We start from the raw sequence: 21,614 nt of genomic DNA on the forward strand, positions 1-21,614 counted from the left end.
TTATAGATATCTTCGCAGAATATAGGCTGTTCCCAGTAAAGCTGCTTTTTGTAATTGGCTGATGGTGATTTCTGTGGCCCCTATGGTGTTGAGGTGCTCTTCAAGGTCTTTTGGAACTGCACCCAGGGCGCCAATTACCACTGGGATTATTTTGGTCTTTTTCTGCCACAGCCTTTCAATTTCAATTTGTAGATCTTTGTATTTGGTGATTTTTTTTCTATTTCTTTTTCTTCTATTCTGCTATCCCCTGGCATTGCTGTCGATTATTTTAACTTGTTTTTCTTTCTTCTCGACTACAGTTATATCTGGTGTATTGTGTGGCAGATGTTTGTCTATTATTATTATTGTTGTTGTTGTTGTTGTTGTTATTATTATTATTATTATTATTATTATTAATTCGATTTCTATACCACCCTCCCAAAAATGGCTCAGGGCGGTTTACATAGAGAAATAATAAATAAATAAATAAGATGGATCCCTGTCCCCAAAGGGCTCACATTCTAAAAAACACAAGATAGACACCAGCAACAGTCACTGGAGGTCCTGTGCTGGGGGTGGATAGGGCCAGTTACTCTCCCCCTGCTAAATAAAGAGAATCACCATGGCAAAAGGTGCCTCTTTGCCCAGTTAGCAGGGGTTTAATAAAGGATTATGATTCATCCTGGGTCTTATTGACAATGTGTACTATTGTATATAGCTAATTCTTTAAAAAAATGATTCTGAAGCCAGATTATTTATCAGTGAAGCCAACCTGCCTTTGCTCAGTCCCCATTAAAACATAACAGAATGGAAGAGAGAGAAAGAAAGTGGGGGGGGGGATAAAATGGAGGGCCTGCCTGCCATACTGCATTTCTTAATTCTTACAATGCAGGACATCTTCAGGTTGAACTGAATGTATTGTATGAGTAATCTGCTGTTTGACTCTTCATGGACATAACAAAATATTAGAACTTCAACAGGTAGCTTGACATTTATTGCTGTGACAGAATCCTAGACAGGAACTTGTCAGCCAATGAGCTTACGACATCATTTTAACTCTGGCATCTTTATAAAGTCAATAACAGCCGCATCAAAGGGCAATCATGTCCAATGTGGGCGTCTGCCAATTGTGTTTTGAACTGCTGCAGTAAGCTAACCAATCTATGAGAATAGTTTGCTAGAGGGTTTTTTTTGTTGGGTTTTTTTTGACACCCACATTTCTTCTTAATTATCTTCATGAGGCTGAGGTAGTTAACGCCAGATCTATAGCGCTTCTTAGATGTCAAAATGCCCACACACCTTATGCAATCCTTGGGTTCCCAGCCCCCTTTCACATTCCTCTTAGCTGGTCCATTTAATTATCTGTTATCATGCCTGTATACAATGCATTATTCATGAATTTCCAGGTGTAAATAGCTTCTGATTTAAAAGGCAAGCTACATGTCTAATTACCATTTAATGCACTTCTCCCCTTCCTGTTTACAAATAAAAATAAAGCACATCAACTTTTGGGGAGATGATCAAGAAATGAACAATTACTGTTTATAATGATGTTTGGATCTTCAAAGGTCTCCCCTATATTCTAGACTAATTCACACACTCCACTAGTTTATAATCAACTGCTTCTGTTCTGAGGAACATAAAGAAAGAAAATGCATTCTTTTCACATTTGACATGGTCTGGAAAAGATCTGCAATGGCTAGCTAGTGAAAAAGTTGAGGCTTGAAGACCAGGTTACTTAATCATTCTGCTTGAATGTCAGAATAAATTGGATGCCATAGGATATAGGTTAAGCACGCAGCTGGAGAAACTGCCCTCTGAGCAGTGCAGAAAGTGAATCAACTTTCTAGCTGCTGTACATGCCTGTATGAGAGGGAAAGAAAAAGAGGTGTGTTTGCATTTAAACTAGGAAATACTCCCAAGAATGACACATTCACACATGCTCTGTATGATATCAGGTGTTGAATTTGCTTTTGCAGGGTAGATTTAAAGGGCTCATTGCAATTTTCCTTTGGCACCCGGATTCCAATATTTCATGTATGTATATATGCTGGCCTTGGGCCGAAATAAACAAATACATACATACATACATACATACATACATACATACATACATACATGTATGCATATTATTGTTCACCTATTACTGCTTTTGCCACTCTTAAAGGTTTGTAGTGGCATGGAAACTTGGAGTTGGATTACATGGTGATCACATGACTGACCACTCGACTAACCACTTTGCCACATCCCCAGAGGGAGGGGTGGGTGTGTCAAAATACATTAATTCTTAAATTTCACTTTCTAAAATTGTGATGAAAATGGGTCCTAAGGTTAATGTTGAAAGGAACAGCATTTCTACACTCAGAGACCAAAAGTGAATATTCTGTGGTAAACCATTTAGTTCTGTCTTCCTGTCAGAGGTTTAGGATAGAGCAACTGTAAGCTAATAGTCTGTAAGATGATATGGTCCTGCTTCCCCAAAACAATCACTTGAATGCAGAGAATATACAGGGAAACTCATTTGCTTGAAAGGTTAAATTCAGTAAATGTTGTTATCCTTTCATGTCAGCCCATTCGTGTTATACTATGCATCAAGGTAAATCTTATAGCATCCTTTTCTAATTAACGTAATAACTATTTTGTCTGAAGAAGAAATTATAACAGTGTCTTAAGTATGAGACGTTCACATGTAATGTGTGAAGTGGCCCTTATGATAACAGAATCATAGGATTAGTTTACAGAGTCAAAATCAATGTCCATTTACCGGGAATCTGGGATATCCAGTGGAGCGTATTGTGTGAACAGCATAAAACCTCCTCATCCCAAGATCAACAAACTGAGTTCAAATCTTGGATGACTGGTGCTGGTTAAATGTTGAGTTGGTGTGCAGCCAGCTTGGAATCATTTTTTTTGCTGCCCACATGACATGCTTTGTGGGAATGTGTGCCTGCCAGGAACAAGCGGATGGTTCCCTGTCCCCAGAGGGCTCACAATATAAAAAGAAATGCAAGGGAGACACCAGCAAAAGCCACCGGGAGCGATGCTATACTGGGCTTATAGGAAGAACAGTTGCTACCAAGTATTTTGAAGTATTTTAAAGAGAGCCAGTATTTTAAAGGTCTCTCTGCCTAATTAGTCTTGCATTTGTATGTGATAAGAATAAAAATGATATTTTTGACTTGTGTGCTCTTTGTACAAAAAGAGTACAACTGGCAACTTTGAGGTTGCATCTGAAAGCCCAGACTTTGAGATCTTTACTCAGTCCTATCAATGGCAAACTCCCAGTTTACTGGAGAGATAGAGCACAGCTTCTTTTACATGTCATATTGCCATGCCAAAATTCTACAGATTCACTCAGACATGCACTCAGCTGTCTTTTTGTTCTTATTAGGGATATAAGTTGGCTGAAAGGAACCCCATGGCAAAGGATAAAACTGGGCCTCATTATTGGCCACTGTAAACCTCCCAGAGAGGCAAGTTTTGGGTGGCATAGAAATATTTTAAATAAATAAATGGCTTGAGAGATTTTGAATTCTTCCATCATCTTCACCTTCTGCATGCAAGCATTTATTACACTTACAGCTGCGGCTTACACAATAGGCCCATTCACACGTTATGTTCAACACTCGTATGATGAGTGTTCATTGTACACAGGTACAGTCATTCACATGTTATGCTTAACACAGGTAAGAAGTACACTTTATATCTGTGCCATGCATTTGAAGGCATCTGAACCTGTATTTAGGTTCACTTTTTAAATGAACGCAGTCATTCACACAAACACATATATGAGTGTACAGACATCTGTACACACATACAGCATAATGTCTGAATTAGGCTTATATAACTTAGGTGTACACTTCAAATGTACCTTTTTTGGGTATATCTGCAAATATAAAGGGTGAATGCCACAAACAAGCCTTTTAAAACAGGTACACTAATCAGAACTAGGACTGACTGTAGCTTTCTATTGCATATGTAATCAGTGAGTGGCAAGCCACAAGTTTGTTGCAATCTAATGTGTTTAATGGCACTATTGCTGCTGCTGCTGTTGTTAGGTTATTGATTACGGCTGTTTTTTGTTGTTAGCTGCCTTGGGTTGCCTGTGGCAAGTAATGCAAATGGCTTAGAATAAATAAATTCTGGCAGGCTCGGAATGGCGTTCCTGAGGTTTCGAGGGAGTCTCCTGTCCTGGTGCTGATCAGGCTGAGGCCTGTCTAGCTGCAACAACATCACAGCACCATGTGCCTGCAGCCCATTCTCTGCACACCCCCTCATTTTGAGAGATGCCAGCCATACCCTTAAAAACATGGGCCACATGCGTCCACAGTGCATCTGCTTCATCTACAATGCATCCACAATGCATCTGATCTAAAGCTATCCTGTTGACAGCTGCCCAAGAATAAATGGGATCTGGATTGCAGCCACATGACGTCAACGGGACTACTCCAGAGTAAGCGGCCCGAGGATTGCAGCATAAGAATAGAAACAATATGTAAGCAGATGGAAATGTTAGCACTGCCAGGGATGACAGCTCACGAGCATGCATCACACATTTGTGAAATAAAGAAAAAGGGTGGGCAGTTGTTATGCTAACTTCATGCTGCCCGTTATGTTTTTCTGACTCCAAAATCTGCTGGAGAACTGAGGGGGAACATGCTTGTTGCTTCTCAGAGATATTTTCAGCTAAGCAGATCAGCCAAAGTAAGGGTTCTTTCTGGCTTGTGGGCGGAGGACAGACGTTCATCATATTCATATATATATATATATATATATATATATATATATATATATATATATATACACATACACACACACACACACACACACACACACATATTACACACATACCACATACGCACACTGCATTGGTGCCCAAAGTAAGTTGTGCCATCAAGTTGGTGTCACCATTTGGTTTTCTTTGGTAGAACACAGGTTTACCATTGCCATCTCCCACACAATATGAGATGATGCCTTTCAGCATCTTCCTATATTGCTGCTGCATGATATAGATATTTCCCATAGTTTGGGGAACATACCAGTGGGGATTCGAACCGGCAACCTCTTGCTCCCTAGGCAAGTTACCTCCCTGCTGCGCCATTAGGTGGCTCTGCATTGGCGCCAAGGGATACATAAAAGATCCTATGGAAATAGCTACATTTCTGGGATACTGTAGTTGCCCATAGATAACAATAAAACTCAAAGCATTTCTTGAGAGTGAAAAGTACAAACAGTAGGGGTTGATTTTTTGGTCTTGGTCTTTATTTCTAAGTTTAGCATTGGCATTACCTTTATATTTCAAGGCTATGATCCCCAGTGGGAAATAAAGCAGGGTTGGTCAATATATTTCAACTTAGCTGGTTTGTGCCCTAGTCTACTAAAAGCACACATTCTTTATTTCATTTCCAGATGACTCCAGCATTTATTCATACATGAGTCTTCATCATGTGACAACTGCCACATGAAGGGCTAACTTGAAGGTCACAGACAGAATGCTTCCACATCACCTTGCATGATCTGATATTCCAATGGCCAAAATCCATAGAACTGGGAAATTACTTCTGTAGCCCAAGGGGTCTTAGACTTGTTTTCTCATAGTAACCCCTTAACATCCCTGGCAACCTGCTTTTTAAATGGTGGGGAGTTTGAAAATAAGTGTGTGAGATGACATGCAATAAAACTGTTCAAAATGAAAAAGTCAAAAATTTGACTGGGCTCTTAAAAGCCCCTTCTGTAAACTGAAGCAACAACTCTTTGGATCTGAGTCCATGTTTTTCAGTGGACTCAGTTCATAGTGTCCTCTGCCATTATTAAGGGCTATTTTATACATACACATACATCAGTAGGCTATTGCACATAGTTGGCACTATATTGTACTGAACTCATTTATGACTTGACTCGTTTCTAAGGCATTGTGTGGCAATATGGAAGTTCTCTCTGCAGTGGTATATTTCTTTTGGCCCAGTTCCATCCAGTGTTCCCTGTAACAGGGATTCACAGATATTGTTGACTGCAACTCCCAGCATCCCCAGCTGCAAACAGTGAACACTGGTCCCAACAGATGCAAGCACAATATTGCTGTCATCATGACCATGGGTGTGTGAAGCAGGCTCCAGTGTATAATACCCAAGTGTTGCCCAAACATATATAGTGAGTCTCTTATGGAAGTATACTCTTGAACAGACATTACACTCCTTTTTTATTGGGCCCTGGCCTAAGAAGAGCACTGATTTGTTGCTTCATGTAACAGTCTCCATCCTCTTTGGAGCAGCTTTTCAAGTTAAGGAAAACCCCGGATTTTTAAAATAAATATATAAGCAAGCAAATACATTAACCACCATTTGATCATATAAACATGTACTGTAATGCGCATGATCACAATTAGGCTGACATAAACCAATGCTGCATTTAGAACAAGGAGTCATCTGAGGGGTGCAGAGAGAGAAGCCACCCTCACTCCACAGCCAAGAAAACCACAGCAACTCTTCCTTTTTGGTATGCCTGGATACCCTCCAAGTGCAGAGAGACCAAGTGATGTACATGGATGCATGAGCCAGCCTTCAAATTACAGTATGTGGAAGATGAAAACTGCTGCGCATTGGCCACTGATTGTGGTGTGCATGTAACCTTTGGGTAAGCCAGCTGTATATTCTGCAAAGTGGTGAGAAGAATGTTACCACTGGTGCTTCTGCAGATTTCTGATCAAGGTGGAAGTATGGCAGAATTCTCTCATCATTTGGCAGGACATTAAGAATGATCAGTTTCTTTTGTGGTTACAGGCACATGGTTGTAAGTTACCACTTGATAAATAGTCCCTCTGTTCACCTTAAGTCACTGAGACCCAAACCTAAACAATTGTGGCAGCATTTCTGTCTGGAACACAAAAGCAGTTTCCCGACAATGCTTATTCTCCTTATGGCTTGTGACATATTGGAACTGTGACTGGTATATATCTCAACTTAAACACTTATTGGCGAATGGTGATATTTTAAGGCCTACTTGAAAATCTATCATCAGTGAGAAATGTTTTCATGTTGGCAAAGGATCACAGCCATGTTCTCTCATAGAAAGTAACACAGGTGGCTGAATATATAGTTCCATTATTATTTGGCTCCTTGTACTTACTTGTTGAGTGCACAATTTCCACACTTTGCTCATCTTGACCGGCCTCATATCCCAGGATACCTTCTAAAGTCAACTGGTGACCCTCATGAAGGATCTGGACTTATCTGCCTTCAGGCAGCCCAGCTAAATGTTTATCAAGTTGTGATAAAAAGGTTGCCTACAGGGTTAAAATCCCTTGTGGACTTTGTATTCATGCAGTATATGCAATGCATACATTTTTGTATGGAAGACTGTGTCTAAACATACACTGACAGACTTATGTTAGAGGGTGCTAACTTTATTATGGAACCTGGACACTACTGAGTGAAAATCTCTCTCTCTCTCTCTCTCTCTCTCTCTCTCTCTCTCTCTCTCTCTCTCTCTCTCTCTCACACACACACACACACACACACACACACACACACACACACACAACCACTGCCAGTCCTCAAACCATTTTCTAAACTTTTAAAAAATGCTTTTAAAATGCATTCCAGTGAGCCCTTGGATTCTTTGGAACCTTATTAGGAGCTTCTCAATCAGCTCAGTACTGGTGCACAAGCTCCTCTGAAAGACAGGCTGGCCACCATTGCCAATCTTCCTCTGCAGTGTGGTGCCACATTTGCCATGTTGGGCGATGCATGGTTCTCCTAAGGCAATGTTGAGGCAATGATGATGTGTAGCACACCTACACATTATATAGGTCCATTATATGAATGGAGCAGGTGCTGACTTAGAATCAGATCCATGCTGAGCAAAGAGACACCTTTTGAAGTGGCGATTCTCTTATATTTAGTAGGGGGAGAGCAACTGGCCCTATCCAGCCCCAGCACAGCATCCCTCCAGTGGCTGTTGCTGGAGGCTACCTTACATTTCTTTTTAGATTGTGGGCCTTTGGAGGGACAGGGGACCATCTTATTTTTGTGTTATTTCTTTTTCTATGAAAACCGCTCTGAGAATTTTGTTGAAGAGCGGTATATAAATATTAATAGTAGTGGTAGTAGATCTGGCAGCAGGGGTTGGCATGGTTGGGCAGACTGTCCTGTGGCCCATGGCACAGAAGAAGATTCACCACTGAAGGCCCATTTCTCCCCCCCCCTCCTCCTCCTCCTCATGGTTACTGCTGGTGTGCTCAGCCATTCTCTGGCCCAGAGGGGATGAGCAAGGGGATGGTGAGAGCTGTGAAGACGGGAAGCCACTGGAGGCACAAGAAAAAATGGGGGGAGCCACAGAAGGGGCGAAATGTATTTATGGGTGGGTGAATTGTGTCCCACATATTAGACTTGTGCAACAGAAATTGGGATGTGGGGGGCAAGCCACTTTTTGGGAGCAGCTCCCCCTGCTCCCCCCTCGAGCCACCCTTGGGGGAGCAGCAGGGATAGCTGCCGTTTCTTCATTAGCTCTCTCCCTAGCTAGCCAGTAGTCTCAAGAAATAGTGGTGGTTAGGAAGAGGAGGCAGGGGTCCAGCTGAGAGGGGGCAGGAGTCCTCTGAAGGGGGCAGGGGTCCAGCTGAGAGCACATCATGAAAGGCTGCCTCCCCCATCTGGAGCCGTCACAGTTTAGAACACACAGAGATCTCAGAGGGAGACATGCAATCGTTCCTTGATAGACAAACTGATGAGGAAAGGGCTCCTTGTGGGTAGGAAGGTTGAGGAACATTAGTCTGGAGAACAAAGTGGCTTCCAAGAACACAGAAACTGGCCACCCTTTTTCTAATGGACAGGTGCTGCCTTCATGACTTCAGTCTAGTCTTAAGCCAGATCAGAAAATCCTCACATTGATCTGTGGCCAGTCCATGCACCTTGTAAATCCACAGGACATGCACAATTGTCCCTTTTGCAAGAAGCACTGAAATGAAGCCTGAAACACTGAATTTCCTGTTCAGTATGAGCAACGTTACCAGGATCCAGCGGCAATGTGTAATTTATAGCACATTGCAGATCTTGTGACGATAGGTACCATTCAGCCAAACAATGACATGCAGAGAAGTAAAGGAAAACCTCTAAGATTCAGATAGAGTAAGCAATGTACAATTTAAATAAATGTATATGATTTTCACAGAGTACAAGAACCAAATAAAGAGAAACTCCTTGGAAACCTAACACAGGGCAAATGCTTTATTATTATTTTTAATTAGGTAGGATTTTTTTTTGTTTTAAAAAGTCATAAGCAAATAAACTTATGTGCTGTTCAGATGATGAACTAAGGCAAGACTCAGGTACATTCTCAGATACCTGAGGTTAATTATTTGCAGACACTATTAATTAATATGGGGAATGAGGGGAATCACCACACACACACACACACACACACACAGAGGTTGTTCTCATGACTTTTCCTGCAGGTCCTGCAGGGGAGCTTACCTGCCTCCCCCGCACTGATGAGTGGCAGCCATCTTGGGCTCTACCACACTGGGCACCCACATGAGGCTCACCGCAGTGGAGTCCCAAACTGGGACTGGGAGGAGAAAGTCTTCCCACATCCCAGTGTGCCCTGTATGAGCAGCGGAGTGGCTGCTCTCAGTAGAGCAGCCGTTCCACTCTGCATGGTCCCTCCGCCCCACCCCCACCCCCGGCTTGCTGCCCCAAATGGTGGCAGGCTGGGGGTAAGCCCAGCTATCTGGCAGCGATTGCACATGTGATCACCTGCCGAGGCAGACCATTCTACCTCAGTCAAGATCTGGGTAGCAAAGTTGAGCTACCCAGGACTCAGGCAGCCGGGAGTGGAGGGCTCCTGGTGCTCCAGATGACTTGAGCTGCCTGGAGTCATGTGAATGGCCTCACAGTATCCTAAGCTAGTTGTTAATAACATGCTCTATATGGCTTGGTTCACATAAGCGACCCCATGTTAGTTAAAACAAACAAACAAACAAAAAGATCCTGGTGGGGTACATGCTCCCATGGAGTGTGTTGAGTGAACTTGGGATTTTTTTGTGACCTCCAGTTGGCACCACATCAAACCAACATTATGCTGAAATCCATAATCTTAGATTTGCATTTGGCTTATCAATGTCAGTTTGCCATGGCACCAATCTGAGAGCAGAAAAATCCTGAGTTCACACAACATGCTCTGCAGGAGCGCACCTGCTGCCAGGATCTCGAGTTTTCATTTTCTGACATTAGGCTGATCATCAGCCCTCTGTTTGCCATGACAGTCCAATATGTGTTAAAATCTGTGCACTTCCTCCACATCACTCTGACAAATGAGATTGTACATCCTGATGTTTCAGATTATGGTAACTGAATTAGTCATCCATTCATCCATTCATTCATGTCCAGAAAAAAAATGACCACAAGACAGAAACTGAAATTCCTGTCTTCAATTAATCCAACACTCCCAGAGGCCCAATAGATACATGTCTTGACCCCCTAGCTATCTGTTAAGAACACAAGAACTGTCCAGCATGATCAGACCAAGAAGAATCCATCTGATCCAGCAGCACCTATTTTCACATTGGCCAGCCAGATGCCTCTGGGAAGCCCACAAGCAGGACATAAAAAGTCAACATCCTAATCTGGTCCTTAGTCACCAAAATTGTTAGCCTTGTCTCACAGGGAAGGTGCCCCAGTATTCCAGGATATTGGGACTTGGATGCAGCTGTGTTTCTTTATTCAGTGCACAGTTTGCTGAACCTCCACTTTAAGGGCAAAACACAGTAACAACCAAGGTGTTCCGCCCGCCCCTGCCCTGAAGTTGGCAATTTGGAGCTGAGAAGTTCTGAAGCTCTTTCTTACTGCAGTGAAATGACAAAGGTGTGCAGATGGGTTTGCAGGGTTTGCTCCCTGCCCCCTCCCCCCAATACGATGGCAGAGCACCACCTGGGCACCTGTGTTGTGCTTTGTGGAGAAGGGGAAGGCGGACCAGTCCATCAGCATGGGTGCTTTCCGCAGCCAACTGGATGGCAGCTGCCCATTCATACCTCCAAAGGGGAGTGTTTTGTATTGTTTGGGTCCCACCTCTTAGGTGGTGAGGTGGGGTTGTTTTGGTGAGAGGTGGACTGGTCTGGTGCCTTGCCCAGCAGCTGTGGCTGTCACCAGGGGCACTCACTGCTTTCCCCTTCTCTTCCTTCCTCATTCACAGTCCCATGCAGAAACCTGTCCCCCAAAGGAGAGGCAGCATGACTGAGGGAGAGGTGAAAATGGGGATTTGTCTTTTGGGCAGAAGGAATTTGTTGCATGGGAAATGAATATTTGTGGTGGGTCTGGGTAGCAAATGCATTTGAGAAATGAATCTGTAAAAAGAGGAAAGATTTCAGGACAGTAGTGGTAAGTCAGAGTGCATTTGTCAATCATAAATCAATTAATAAATCAAATCAATGAATACATAAATTTCTTGCTTTAGAACATAAAAAGAATCCCGCTAGTTCAATCCAAGGGCCATCTAGCTCAGCTTGCTGTTCCCCACAAATGGAGAGAGCAAGTGAACCTCTGGAAGCTCACCACTAGAGCACGGTGGGGATTCCCTTCTTATGCTTAAGTTAAGTTGTCTACTTATGTTTAGTTGTCTCCAGGATACTCTGTTATTTCGAGAAATACTGCTTCTGAACATGGAATGTTCTGCTAAGGCTAATAGCTACTGATTGTCCTTTCTTCCATGAATTTGTCTAACCCTTTTGAAAAGCCATCTAAGGTAGGCTGAGAAGTTCATCATGCCCACCCAGTCAGTCTCTGACTGTAGCAGATTTTGAACACAGGTCTCCCAAGTGCAATTCAATGAGTTGTCTGCTGGGGAGAAACACCCATGGATGGATGGATGGATGTTTTGCTACTGGGGCTCTGTTTGTGAGTTTTTCAGGGTCATCCAGCTGACCACAGTTAGAAAATGCTGGCCTAGAGGGACCCGGGTTCAATTCAGCAAGGCAGCTCTTATGCTCTTATAGTCCCACCTATTTCTCCTCATTTCTGGAGACATGGCAAAGCAAATGCATCTACTTATCAGTGTTTGCATTATATTCAAGAAACCAGATGACCTGAGTTCAAATCCTCAATCTGCAAAATTTAGGCTTATCTAAAATGGAGCTGATTATCATTATTATTATTATTATTATTATTATTATTATTATTATTAATTCAATTTCTATACCGCCCTTCCAAAAATGGCTCAGGGCGGTTTACACAGAGAAATAATAAATAAATAAAATGGATCCCTGTCCCCAAAGGGCTCGCAATCTAAAAGGAAACATGAGATACACACCAGCAACAGTCACTGGAGGTACTGTGCTGGGGGTGGATAGGGCCAGTTGCTCTCCCCCTGCTAAATAAAGAGAATCACCACGTTAAAAGGTGCCTCTTTGCCAAGTTTGCAGGGGTTATGCTAATGGCTTAGCCTAGAACTGATTTTCAGTGTCAGGCCCAGTACTCTACCATGCAACATGTGGATTAATAAGAGTGCCTCTGAAGAAGTGCAAAGTCACACACACACACACATCTGGAATTAGTTTCAAAGTCTTCTGGGGGAACTTCCTGGGAGGCTTAATCCTCAGTACATCCCATTTCAGAAATTAAGCACAGATTGGACACACTGGGCAAGTCACTGTCCTGCAGCCTCAGTTCCATATCTGTAAAATGGGAATACTGATGACTTACTTCAGGGAATTGTGAGGCGTCGGGAGCCAGGTATGTCATCGGCAGCACTGAATATGTTCTAGAAATGAGCAGTCACCACCTACTCCAGTTCTAGCTTGGCATAAATATAAGTCTGTTTCTTGACAGGATTGTCTTTCTTCTAGTTCTGAAGCCCGTTTATCTCCTGGCCAGAAGGACCTGCTGAAGCAAAACAGCTAGAAAGCCACTGTGCCTGCGCTTTGCTCTAATACAGCCCCTGAAGCCCCCGCCCGTTTGCATTTACGCTTCCTGTTAGGGTAAATGAAGGGGAGATCCTTCCTCCCAGAGCTTCACAAAACTACAATTTCCACGGTTCAGCTGTCAGCTAAATTGGTAATTCCACGAAAAGGATCATATCTCCCTTAACGATGCTTTCCACGGAAACCTTAGCAACTAAGGCAGAATTTTGCAACACACACGCACACAAAGTGGTAAAGTGAACTCTCCAATTGAGACACGACGGCTGATTCCCCCCATCCCCTATCAATCACGCCAGTGGCGAATGTCACAATATTTACTTTTCTTTCCCTACAGGCGCGAATTAAAAATTGAAGAGAGGAAAAAACAGGAAAAAACGAAAAAATCGCGCGCGGCGCCTTTAATGGCTCCCTCCTCCTCCCCCCTCCCCCAGGACCTCTCCCAATGCGCTGTGTGAATCTTCTGTTTAAAGCTTTCAGCCCCGCAGATCCGTATTTAAAGGAGCACCATCTGGGCAGGTGGGAGGTGTTGGTGATGCTGCTGCTGCCTCGGAGTTCCTTTGCAGCACGTTTGGGATTGCATCAGATGGAGCAGAAATCCCCCTCCAGCTCCTCCACCGCCCTCCTCCTCCGTTGCCTCCTCCCTGGAAGACGATCTCCACATCCTAACGAGGCGCTCCCGTCCCTGCGGCTGGGCTCGGAGTGCCTCCTGGGACCCTGGAGCGGCTTCTCCTCTGGCTGGTTGGCGATGCCTTCCCTTCCCACCCGATCTCCCTTCCGAGCAGTGCGTGGGCACTCTTGAGCCTTCTCGAACCACACCCTGTTGCGAAATCCCCCCCCCGCCCGCTCCTCCTCCCTGCCAAGCTCGCCTGCTCGGGATTCTCCCTTCTTCCCTTAGCTACGTGATCGCAATCGCGCCGGAGGAGACACTCGCGGCCCAAGAAGCTGCGGTGGTAACGCGGGGCGGGGGCGGAGGAGGAGGAAAGAAAGGAAGGAAGGAAAGGGAAGGAGGAAAGGCAGGCAGGCAGGCGGGGAAGGCGGATCTCTCGCATCACACGGCCAGCAAGGCCGGCAGAGTTGAAGCGCGAACAAAAGAGCCAGGCCGGCGAGGTGGAATCCCCCCGCCTCTTTCTCTCCAGCACGCCCAGCCGAGGCAGGGAGCGAAGCGGAGTTGCGGGGGTGGAGGGTGAAAGAAGGAACCCTCCACCGGATCAGCCCTGGTAGCCACAAGGGGATGTCAGTTGCATCGCGCGCCGGGACGTTTGCCGGGCTGGCAACCGTGGCTCGGGGGAAGGGAGTGAAATCTGCTCCAGGCGTAGCCAAGTGCAGAAGGCGGCAAGAGGTTCCCAGGGTAGCCCCCCTCCCCACACAACCTCCAAACCCACCACACGCCTCCTTCATTTGTAACACCTCCTGCCTCCTCTGCTTGCCAGCCATGCGAGGCTGGGGCTGGATGAGGAAGGAGCTTCATCAGGCTTTCCTTCCTTGTCAGGATGAGTCCGCAGCCCTGCGTGGTCTCCGCGCCAGAAGCTTCACGTCCCTGCTAGCCCCTGCCCACTTTTCTCGGCGCACAGATTTGTGGCTGGACTCGGAGAGGACTCCAAGGCATCCGCTCACAGCTGACATCCTTGCCACAGCTCTCGGTGGGCAATAAGATGGGGAAGGTGGAAATGATGAGGGATGGACCAGAGGGGGGACCCCATACGCACCACCGCACACACACAAAGCCGCTCTACCTGCGAGCAGCTCCTGCTGCTCCAAACTGCTGACTTTCCAGAGCTTATTTTTAGCCCGGAGACTAAATATTATTAGCTACATTTCTACGTAGGAAGAATCGAAAGAGGAACGGGGAGGGGAGACAGAGAAGGAGGGAGAGAGTGAGGAGCTGGAAAAACGGAAACCGAATGGAGTTTCCGATGGGTTTATACATTTGAGGGCTTAGAGACACTCCGCTTAAAAAAAAAATCATGGAACAACACTACCAAGTAGCAAGAGATCCTCGTTAAACAAAAGCACAAGCACATGAATGCCTACAATCTAAAGGAGATCCTTTGGAAAGAGAGGAGATAGTTTGGAGTGTGTATATTTTTAGCTTACTATCTCCATATCAATGACTGATAGCTCTATTGCCACTTGCTTATCTATCTATCTATCTATCTAATCTCCAGAGGAGCAATTCTTTCACAAACCACACACACACCGGCCGGAAAGCAGATAACCAGGAGGTAATTGGGGATCCAAACCGAGGAGTTAACTGAACTCCTCGGAGTGAAATCGCGCCAGGCTTCTCTCTCCTACCTTTTCTCTTTTCCTCAGCGTACCCAGATCAGCCACCAAGAGAACACAAACTCGGCAAAGAGCAGCTAAGAGTCCCCCCATCACCGAGATGGAGAAGATAACGCGCACCCAGACACACGCGCAGAGGGAGAGGGGGGCGATCCGTGCCTTTGGCTTACCTTAGTCACAGCTAACCCACAACCAGTGGCTAGATCTTGCAGAGAAGCAACACTCGCATCTCCCAAAGTTGACCTGACCCGCCGATGCCAATCACCGCAGCGCAGCTTCTGCGGATCTCCCTCTCTCTTCCAGCCCCCACCGCTAGGAATTCAATTCAGTTTCAGCCCAGCTCCACCACAACTGGGACGCGGGTACAACTGTGAAGAGAGAGTCCAATCTTTCTCTCTCTCTCTCTCCAGCCAGAGCTTATCAGTGAGAGAGGAGGTCTAGGCGCCTTATAAGAGCTCCCGGATTCACTCCGGAAGGGAGACAGATACCTGGGGTGCCTCCACCTCAGCCAAACCCATTGCCTCTATCCAAGGTACTGATCGAAACCGCCGCCCCCCCCCGCCTTCTTCTTCTTCTCCACCCACCCACCCACCCCATTTTCGCTCCAGGAAAGGTGGGGAGGGGGAGTCAAGAATTTGCACTTTAATGAAGTGTCACTTGATCCGGTTTGAGCCTATTCTTTTCCGTGCCCCAGGCTTTGTCACGTGAAGCTCGCTTTGCCAAAAGAGCCCTGCTGTAAATAGAAGATCACATGTTGAGCGGACCCTTTTGCTTCACGGGGGGAATCACCCATCTCAAGGCTTTCACTCTCCCCCCCACTCCTCATAACTCTTCCCTCCTTCCTTCTGCCCCCAGACCTCCCGATCCAATGGTGGTAATTCCCATTCCAAGAGTCAGGAAAAATACCCACAGGAAATCACCATCCATTATCACTGTCCCACCATCCATCAGTCAGCACAGAGGGTGCAAGTGGGGAAAGGACCGCGCACCCAGCGAGAGCTCGCAGAAGCCCCGCTCCAAGTTTCTGATACGCAGCCTTAAATCAAAAGAGCCTAGCAATTAAAGTTAGAGCATCTTTAAAAAACAACCAACAAAACCATCGCTCGCACGCACAGTTCATCCGGCCTCTGAGGCTTGTATTCTGCTTGGTGAAATTAAAGTGCTCTGGAGGGAGGGGGGAGGCTGGGGGTGAAGAAAAGCTGAGCTGTGAACTACTGTTGTCAGGCAACAGACTCAAGCCTTTCCTCAGGCTTGAGTGATGGTGTGTTTGGGTTTGTTTGTTTTTTAATTACGATTTTAAAGCACACGGAGAACAACACAAATCTATACCTGTTCTTGGTACTCACCATGATTTCGTAGCTGTCCTGGAGACAGAAGTGCCTTAAAATCCAGTCTCTCCAACAGATGCTGGGAGGTAATGTGTCTCGTTTGAAGTCATCATGTGAGAAGTTCTGCTTTGCTCAGTGGATCGCCCACCACTTGGTGTGACTTATGAATCTAATAACAACCCTTTGCAATATCCGCAAGCCTCAACTCTCCACCACCTTGGTGACTACAGGAAGGCAGAAAGCCACTCGCTGGCAGGGAGTTCTTTAAAAGACTATCTAGATTTACGCAAACGCTTTAGCTCACAGACACGTTTCCCCTCTGGGTTCTCCTTCTTACGTGATCTTAATGAACGAGAAGGGGTTGGCAACGAGACCCAGCTCCAGCAAGCCCGGGGAGAAAACGTGCCTCTCTCTTCCCCCCACTCGCTCTCCGCCCCCCCCTTCAGGCACGTTGGGAGTGGGCTACAAAGTTGCTCGCCAAAGTCTTGTCAGGACACCCCACCTCATCCCGCCCTCCCCACAAGCCCAGCTCACTTGGGCAGGCTCCCTCTCGCCCGCCTGGCGTGCATGCAAGAGAGAGAGAGAGAGAGAGAGAGAGAGAGATCAGCCGGCCGGGGATTTGCATGTGCTGCTGCTGCTGGCAGGTAAGGAAGCAGCCGGCTGGCTTGCCCCCCTTTTCCTCGTTCCTTCCCCCCCCCCCGCTTCCCGTGTCACTTTCACTCTAGCTGAACACACGGACGGCACTCCAGGGACTTGTTGCATCCGAGCAGAGTGGAGCCAAAGAGGCGCAACTATGCAGGTGGCTTGGCGAAAAGAGGACGAGGCAGGCAGATGGTGGATGGAGGCAGAGAGACAGATGCTTATATCTATAGTTGACATATACCTGAGCACACATATACATGGCTGAGTGATTGACAAAAGGATCGTGTGTGTGTGTGGACCTATAGGAGAAACGGCGATAAAGCAGCGCTCAACATCAGACGCACGTGTATACACGTGAGTTACAGGGCTGGGAGACACATCCACAGGTATGCACACAAGCATATGTATTTGCACACACGGGATACTGGTGTGTGTGTGTGTGTGTGTGTGACCTTTGCACATCTCTCAGTCTTGCACCTCGGACCTCGATTCTAACCCGGAAGGAAGACCAGTGATTTCGGTGAAGCTTCGTTCCACGTAGATGTTCTTAGGATCGCAGCCTCGCATCCCGATCCTATGTATATGTTAAGTCAGCCCTACTTACTTCAGCCGGACTTATTCCCCAGAAAGTATGCTTAGGAACGTAGCCTTACAGTCGGATCCTAAAGCAGGTTTACCTGGAAGTAAGTCCTGCTGAGGAGTCTGACTGAGTCCAGGAGGACTTACACCCAGGAAAGCGGAGCAGTCCCAAGATTTAAGCGGTAGTCCGTCCATCATTATCCATCTCTCCATCTCTGCCCGTTCTAGCATCCCTCAGCCCACCCCTACGATCCATTTTCCACATAGCCATTACCTGCCTTTGCCTACCTTGCATGCAGCATCCATCTCTTTTCGCACAGTTTTTGAAAAAATCAATTCGCTTCCCACCTGAATGTGATAGGGATGGATCCTGGGTTCCAGTCCTGGCTCTGCCATGGGTCCACTGGGTGGCTCTGGGGAAATCACTGGTCTCCACCTCAGTTGCCTGTCCTGAAAATGGGGATGCCAGGGACCTACCTCACTAGTGCAGCACATCAAGTTTGCAAATCACTGGGCACCTTGAAAGGCAAAGCGTCAGAATATAAAATAGTATTACTTCTCTATGTTTACTTAGCACTCCTGTGATTGCTTCATGATTCAATCAGTGTATCATCTATCAATCACCCACCACGGAGTTATTCTCTTTTCATTCATACCTCACACCGGGGATCTTCTAGGAAAAAAGTCTCTCAAGCTGCAGTTTCCCTACCACTGGAACTATCCCGGGTTAAGAAACCTGAGATTTGCACCTCTTATTGCAAAATCATTCAAAGAGAGGTGGTTGTGGGGGGGGGGTGAGGTCGGGTTCCAAGTAATGGGAAGGGGGCGGGTGAGTTTTGCGGCCCCACCAGTGAGACAAGTCCGATTGCCTTTTCTCTGCGACCCCCCTCAAGCCACATGGAACACTCTTGCCATGCCGTGCCAGAACGAGGGAGGAAAGCCACTCGGAGGCTCCGACGAAAGTTTGCCTGAAGTTGCCGGCAGGATGCTTGAATGGTCTCGCTGCCGCTTAGCTGTGAGTAACGACACTGAGTGTAGCCAACTTGCCGTCTGGGGCGGCAGGAGGGAAAGCCTGTGCTAGCTCCCGTTGAATGGCCCAGAGGAACATTTTTCCATCACTCTCAGTCTCTTCTCTTCCCGTAAATTGATTAGCAGCAGTTGAGTTAATCCAATTATGGAGTCCAATTACGGAGACGGTTTGGAATGAGCTGAGGATTACTGGGCCCCGGAGGAGTTTTTCCATCCTGTGCCTCCTTCCGTTCTCACCACGGAGCACAGGAAATGGGTGTGAAAAGGGAGACTGAAGACTCGCCACATCACCCAGTGCTTCATCATCATGATGATCCATCTCATCCAGATCCATGCCAGTCACCTTAGTTTATTTAGTAGTGCTCTGGCCTGCAGCTTCCGAATTCATGGGCAATAAAATGCCTGGGGGTGCCAGGGAAGAAAGAGACAACAGCAGGTTCTTGTAATGCAAGGAACTCCACACCTGGATTCCAGGATGGAGAGATGTAAATGAAACCATTGCAGATGCAGGATTCCTGGAGAGGACTTCATCTGATGGATATAGGTCAGTAAAAGGGAAAGGTCCCTTCATACTGCCCTGTTTTATAACTGCATGAAAAATACCACTCAATTGGAGCATCAAGTGTCCATGGTAGGCTAACTTTGACAAAGTTGCCATGCAGATATTCATTTAAAGGCAGAATGTATGTTACTAAGATCTTCTGGATAATTCTTACCTGGCATGACTAGGAAAGTTATAGAATCACAGGAAAGGTCATCTAGGTAACTGGATAGTCACATCTGTTCCTACAGATCAACCTATTTCATCTGCTATTTATCCAGCCATTTCAGTATTGCTTTTGGCTTTCTGGTTATTGGTTTCATTTTAAAAGACAACATATGCCTTAGTATTATTGGACATTTTAATTCCTACCATGGCAGCGTCTGTTGAGGACAACTAAATGCTTGCTATGTTAAATCAATGCCCAGTGCACATGCCAATTGTTATCTGTGCCTTTTGGTGAGAAATAATCTGATTACTTTTTACTTGGCCATATAGTCATATCAAAAGGTGCAGGACACAAACAGAAGAATAAACCTGTTGCTTACCTCCCATTAGATGTGGATAACACAAATATTTATTTATATTAGGGACAGAAACCTTGTTACGTATTTGATCATAACAAAATATCAAGCTATGAATCATTCTGTAGCAGCTTGATGAAACTGCAGTTTCTCACTGAGAGAGAGAGAGAGAGAGAATTTTCTACCCCAAACTATCATTTATAGGAAAGGCTAGATCTAAATTTTAATTTTAATAGTATCTCATTTTCTTCTTCACTGTGAGTTTCTATCCTGCATCTCAAAAAATTTGGTGAGGAAAAAAAGGAAAATTTCTCAAAGTAAATATTTCCTTCAAAAGCATGTATTAGGATTAGGGAAAATGGATTAAGATTGTAGGGATAATTCACTGTGGTCATTGAAATCTTCTGTCTATCCACCCAACCCTAAAGTCAAAGGCTATTGCTTTCTAAAAATGATAAGGATCCGTGCTGGGTATTCCTTTAAGGTCTTTACTTACAAGCACATAGATTTTTTTTAGGAGGGTAATCCCATGCCTTTATAAATACATATAAACATGTAGATCCAATTGATTTTAAATGGATTTCCAATAGGACTTATCTATGCACTGCTGTGTGCAAGATAACAGCCTACTGAGTATGCCAAACCCACCCACACCCAGCTCGGAAGCCGTTGAGGCAACAAATAACCTTAACTGGAAAACAAAGCAAAAATGACAAGCTTCAAAGACAAGGACTCATGTTGAGCCATGGAGAAACCAGTAGATGATGCCCTAAGACAGGTGCCTTGCTGATGGCACTGTCCTCTGCCACAGGAAATTATTGTGTCAAAATCCTTTACCAAACTGGTAGCTCCCTAATAAAACTGCTAATTCTCTGGTTCTTGACATTTATTTGTCAAACGGAAAGTTTTGCATTGCCATTTCACAAGAAGGTACTGTCTTTCAAAGATCCTGGGATGGGAGTAATCATTCTTTTAACAGCCTTGTCCTCAGCACATGCTATTGAAACCTTTTACAAATTATTTGGAGAGTTTCTTCAAATGAAACCCCCCCCCACGAATACATTCAAATTGCATAATTTAAAACAATATCCAGGTTCTGAGGTTAGTGGAGGCACTGATGGGGTTCTTGAGACTGTAAGCGTCGGTCTGGTAATGGCCTTAGAAGAGCTTTCTTGCTCAGAGGGCCTAGGAACAGAATCATGATGGCTGCGGGGGCAGTAGGGCTGTCTTGGAACTGAGCCTGGGGCATGAGCAGGCCCATAATTTAGAATGGGGGTTCCCAGCCCTGGGTCCCCAGCTGTTGCTGGACTGCAACTCCCATCATCCCCAAAGGTCATTGTGGCTGGGAATGATGGGAGTTGTAGTCCAGCAACATCTGGGGACCCAAAGTTGGGAACCTCTGACTTAGTTGAAGAGTACATGTACAAAACAAGGTCCCAGGTAACATCTCTGGTTAAAAGGGATCTAATTTACAGGGCTTGAAAAGACTTCAGCTAGAGGCCTGGAGGACCTGCATCCAGTCAGAGCAGCAGACAGCCTTGAACTAGAAGGAACAATGTCCTGACTTGGTATAAGAGAGTTTCATTCATACATTCAAAATAGCACCTGCTAAACTGAATAGCAGGTCCTCTAATCAACATACTGTACATAGTTTGAGCTAATGGGTAAGAGCAGCTGCAGCTCAAGAGCATAAGATCAGATATGATGGAACTCTACTGCTCTTACCTCTGCTGTCAGAGGATGAGAAGGTATGTTGTGCCGCCCTCACCCTAGCCGTTGCTATAATTGTGGGATAAAATCAT

At 45.5% G+C, this 21,614-nt stretch overlaps 1 protein-coding gene across 4 annotated transcripts in view; it reads right to left on the bottom strand.

The window, feature by feature from the left end:
* BDNF (brain derived neurotrophic factor) overlaps positions 1 to 18,302 on the bottom strand; it is a 93,581-nt gene extending 75,279 nt beyond the window's left edge. Inside the window, exon 1 of one of the 4 annotated variants that reach the window (XM_053286635.1) lies at positions 18,067 to 18,302. In XM_053286635.1, coding sequence (XP_053142610.1) covers positions 18,067 to 18,213 — 147 coding nt within the window. In that variant the 5' untranslated portion in view covers positions 18,214 to 18,302. Of the gene's footprint in view, positions 1 to 15,181; positions 15,273 to 15,339; positions 15,678 to 16,515; positions 16,891 to 18,066 lie in introns of those variants that run through there. The other 3 variants (XM_053286638.1, XM_053286639.1, XM_053286637.1) reach the window with 3 other exon arrangements.
* Positions 18,303 to 21,614: the final 3,312 nt, after the last annotated feature.

Source organism: Hemicordylus capensis, chromosome 1 (genome assembly GCF_027244095.1).
Source record: "Hemicordylus capensis ecotype Gifberg chromosome 1, rHemCap1.1.pri, whole genome shotgun sequence".
NCBI lineage: Eukaryota > Metazoa > Chordata > Lepidosauria > Squamata > Cordylidae > Hemicordylus > Hemicordylus capensis.